Here is a 3,786-nt window from a genome sequence, read left to right on the forward strand (position 1 = left end):
CTCCCTCCCCTCCCTCCCTCCTCCTCCTCCTCCTCAGCTTCGACTACCTTGATGCCCCGATTGAGCGCGTCACCCAGGCCGACGTTCCCATGCCCTATGCCGTCCCTCTGGAGAACCTCACCAACCCCGACTCCAACCTGATTGTCAAGGTTGCCCTCAAGACCATGAACAAGCAGGCCTAAGTGCCTGCACAAATGTATGCATGTATACATGTGCGCGCGCGCGCATCATGCGCGCCCGTGCACGTACGCATGCTATCTTCCGGTGGGCTGAGGGAGCGGCAGGGGGGATGATGGCCCGTTCATGCTCCCCCTCCCAGGCCCCAATCCGAAAGAGGCAAAGGGAGGGCCTCTGTTTGCCCTTCAGGCTTTGCCCCTTCCTGTCCTTGGCCTGGCCTCGTTTCACAAACCGTCCAGGACCATATCTCCCCTCTCCGTCCGACGGCCAACTGTGGAACCGCAGGCGCGTCCCCTCCCGCTCGCTCCCCCCATATGCCTCTTCCACGCGCATGTCCTTCAAAATAAAAACACTTCCCAAGAGAGACACCCACCCTTGTATTGCCGATGCGCGGGCATCTGCCACCATATGCCACAGAAGCGAGGAGGATGGTCCAGGAGAGAAGTTGGAAACGCATGGGCCCCTTCTTCTTTTCTTCTTTTTTTTTTTCTTGCCTTCTTTCCTCCCCTCCTCGTCCCTCCTCCTGGGGCCTGGGAGAGAGGGACCAGGGTGTCCTCACAATGAGGGCCCCGGCGGCTGGAGGATATTCCCCCCACGGGCGATCTGCATCAGTAGAGCACGATCATCATGCGTCAGGTGCTCCCGGATGAGCTGATCCAGCGGCAGCGCCGATTCGGGCATTCGTTGGCTGGGTCGCCCCTGCTGGTTAGAAAGATGGACATCGTGGTGGACAAGGTGACTGTGTAGGGGCCCAGGAGGGAGGGGGGCATGACGTACCGGGAGAATAGGAGCGACACGTCTGCCGGCTCGATGGTCTTGCGTTTCGCGTGCCGTGCATAGCCGGCCAGGTCGCCGGCGACTTGGTCGAAAAATTGCCGCGAACTAAGGCCCAGGGGGAGGGGGGAGGAAGTCAGAAAACTTCCCGCAAACGGAGGAGAGGCATGCGCACACCCACATTGGAATAGGTGAAACAGAGAAAGGGGGAGAGAAGGAGAGAGAGAGGGAGGGAGAGAGAGAGAGAGAGAGAGAGAGGCAGGCCATGATCCACACGCACGCGCCCATCAACAGTTGGCGCGCCTCCAAAGTCAAGCGCATGGATGTCACCTCGCCGAAGAGTGCCTGCGCCAACGATGGTGGAACGGGATTCGGCCCGGGGAGGGCGGGCACTTCGGAGTCTGGCGGTCCTGACGGCGGTGGGGGCGGCGCCGGGGGTAGCGCCGACGCCGACCGAGAGGGGCCGGTCTGCGATGATGAGTGCCGCCCTCGGCCACCGGTCGCCAATGTTCCCGGCACACCAAGCGGGAAGCGCAATGCATTGAGTGACGAGGCTCTCGGGGCAGCGGACGAAGGTGTCTCCTGTGTGGAGAAGCCATCAACAACGCTGCCATTGGTGCGAATGGCCCGGGCAAGGGCGAAAGGCGCGGCCAGACGCACGGCCAGAGCCGGCGGCGGTGGCGGTGGCTGCCGCACACTGCTCCCACCAATGGCCATATCGTCCGGGTGTGTGGCAGCGCCATTCAGGTTGACGACACCGCCCGGCCGCCTGGGGCCACTGACCAGCGATTGGACAAGCCGGCCAAGCGAGCCGGCCTCTAACCCCGGAGCCAGGGGCATGGGGAAGAAGGTGGCTGGAGGCTGGATGGTGGCCCAGCCAGGGCTGGGGATGGCTTTCCGCTCGGCAAAGCTGACCCCTTCATCAAAGCTACCAAAGGGAGCCGGGGCACCATCATCGAAGGGGGGAGTCTCACCGAATGACTGGGGGGCCGGGTCCATGAGTGAGAGACCATCGGTCGAAGCCAAGGGCCCCATGCTGCTAGCCTCACTGGGATCACTGTAGGTGCTGCTTTCCAGAGGGGGGATCTCCTCAAAGAGCGATGCATCCGCCGGAGGGGAGGCAGGTGGGTCGGAATGCTGGACACTGGTCGGCGCCGGATCAAATGACACGGACAGCGAAAGGGATGGCGGCTCGGAGACCAGACCTGCATCGGGCGGAAAGAGCAGGTCCATGCGCCGGAGGGAGGCCGGGCTCATGCCGGCCTACACGACGCTCTTCCGATCTCGGCGCCGGATCAAATGACACGGACAGCGAAAGGGATGGCGGCTCGGAGACCAGACCTGCATCGGGCGGAAAGAGCAGGTCCATGCGCCGGAGGGAGGCCGGGCTCATGCCGGCCCGATCGCCGAGGCCCAGGCCGAGCCCCGGCGCCAGCGGCCCGAAGAGCGATAGATCGAGCCCTGGCGGGGCGGGGCCATCCTGAACCCCGGGCTGTGCCGGGCGTCGGCCGGGGCCAAGTGTCTCCGGGGTGGCCGTCGCCACGAAGGAGGGAATGTCCTCGGTACCGAGCATCGGCAGGTCACTGGTATCGTGAGTGGCCCACCAGCTGTCATCCAGGCCGCGAAGCAGTCGCCGCCCGGCCGATGAGGGGGTTTGCTGGCCGGGCAGACGGACGATTGAGATGGCAGCTGAGGCCGCTCGGCCGGCGGCGATGGCGGCAGCAACCGCGGCATTCACGCCGCCCGGCTGGTCAAGCCCTGGGATCGGCGTGGTCGGAGCCGAGACAATGCCCGTCGTCGGGGTGATCGGCGGGGGGATGCCTGCTTCCAGAGAGGAGGGCGGGGTTAGGGGGGGACCGGCGGTGCCGGTGGCCGGGCGCGGGCGCTTGCTCTGAGGTGCGTCGGCTGGGCCGGCCAACTGGCGCTTTGGCGTGACCGGTGGTGAGCCGGAGGCGGCGGCGGGAAGTGGCAGCCGGGCTGGCGGCCGAGGATCGAGGGAGAAGCTGGAAATCTCCTCCCACACAAAGGCCGAGACATCGAGCTCGGTGTCGGTCAGCGTGGAGACGCTCAAGTCGGCATCAGGATGGGCGGCAGTCCGAGGGAACAGGTGGTCCAGACGCTGGAAGGCTGCTGCCGAGAAGACCGACGCCGCGCGGCGCGCCGGGCTGGTGGACTGCTTGGGCGGGGTGTCAACTGCCAAACGGGGGGCCGGCCTCGGCGATGTAGAAGGGGGAGCCGTAGGAGTGGCCCGAGAAAGTGGGACATCAGCAAGGGCAGCTGGTGGTGGTGGTGGCGGTGGTGGTGGCGGCAGTGCGGTTGGCAGGGTGCCGGGGGGGGGAGGGGGGGGCGGTTGGGCCAGGGCGGCGGCTGCCACGGCAGCCGCCACATTCAGCGACCGGTAGATCAGCGGTCGGGCCAATGGCGCAGGACGAGCTGCGGCACTCGGGGCCGAGATGACAGGGGGGCTGATGAGCGGGACCGGGGCGGCCGGGGCGGCCGGAGCGGCCGGGGCAGTTGGGGCCACAGTTGCAGGGGTTCCTGGCGCCGAGGCAAGGAATGAAATGTCCGGCATGTCATCCTCACCTTGGAGCTGGAGAAAGATCCCACGCGGCGTGGCTCCATTCAGCAGGCCGGCAGAGGCGGCCACCGGAGTCGCCGGCGGTGGTCGAAAAACCGACGGAGAGAGGGGTTCAGGAAAGCCATCGTCCCCGGCAGGAGCAGGGTCCGTCACCGGTGGCCCGCGGCTCATCCGGGCAAAGGGAGGACGGGAGGCGCCAGCGTAGAAACAGGGGGAATGTAACGAGGGAGCGAGGGGGGGGGGTCGAGAGGGGGAGG

At 66.2% G+C, this 3,786-nt stretch overlaps 2 protein-coding genes across 2 annotated transcripts in view; one reads left to right on the plus strand and one right to left on the minus strand.

The window, feature by feature from the left end:
- The window catches only part of H696_00937 (pyruvate dehydrogenase E1 component subunit beta, mitochondrial), a 5,166-nt gene extending 4,621 nt beyond the window's left edge, over nt 1-545 (plus strand). The window contains exon 4 of the mRNA XM_009494825.1: nt 38-545. Coding sequence (XP_009493100.1) covers nt 38-182 — 145 coding nt within the window. The 3' untranslated portion in view covers nt 183-545. The remainder of the gene's footprint in view (nt 1-37) is intronic.
- H696_00938 (hypothetical protein) lies at nt 540-3,700 on the minus strand (the record flags this gene model as incomplete). Its single annotated transcript, XM_009494826.1, has 4 exons — nt 540-865; nt 955-1,059; nt 1,232-2,156; nt 2,293-3,700. The coding sequence occupies 4 exons, from the start codon at nt 3,698-3,700 to the stop codon at nt 733-735; spliced, it is 2,571 nt and encodes an 856-aa protein (XP_009493101.1). The 3' UTR covers nt 540-732.
- Nucleotides 3,701-3,786: the final 86 nt, after the last annotated feature.

Source organism: Fonticula alba, assembly GCF_000388065.1.
Source record: "Fonticula alba strain ATCC 38817 unplaced genomic scaffold supercont2.1, whole genome shotgun sequence".
In the NCBI taxonomy this organism is placed as follows: domain Eukaryota; order Rotosphaerida; family Fonticulaceae; genus Fonticula; species Fonticula alba.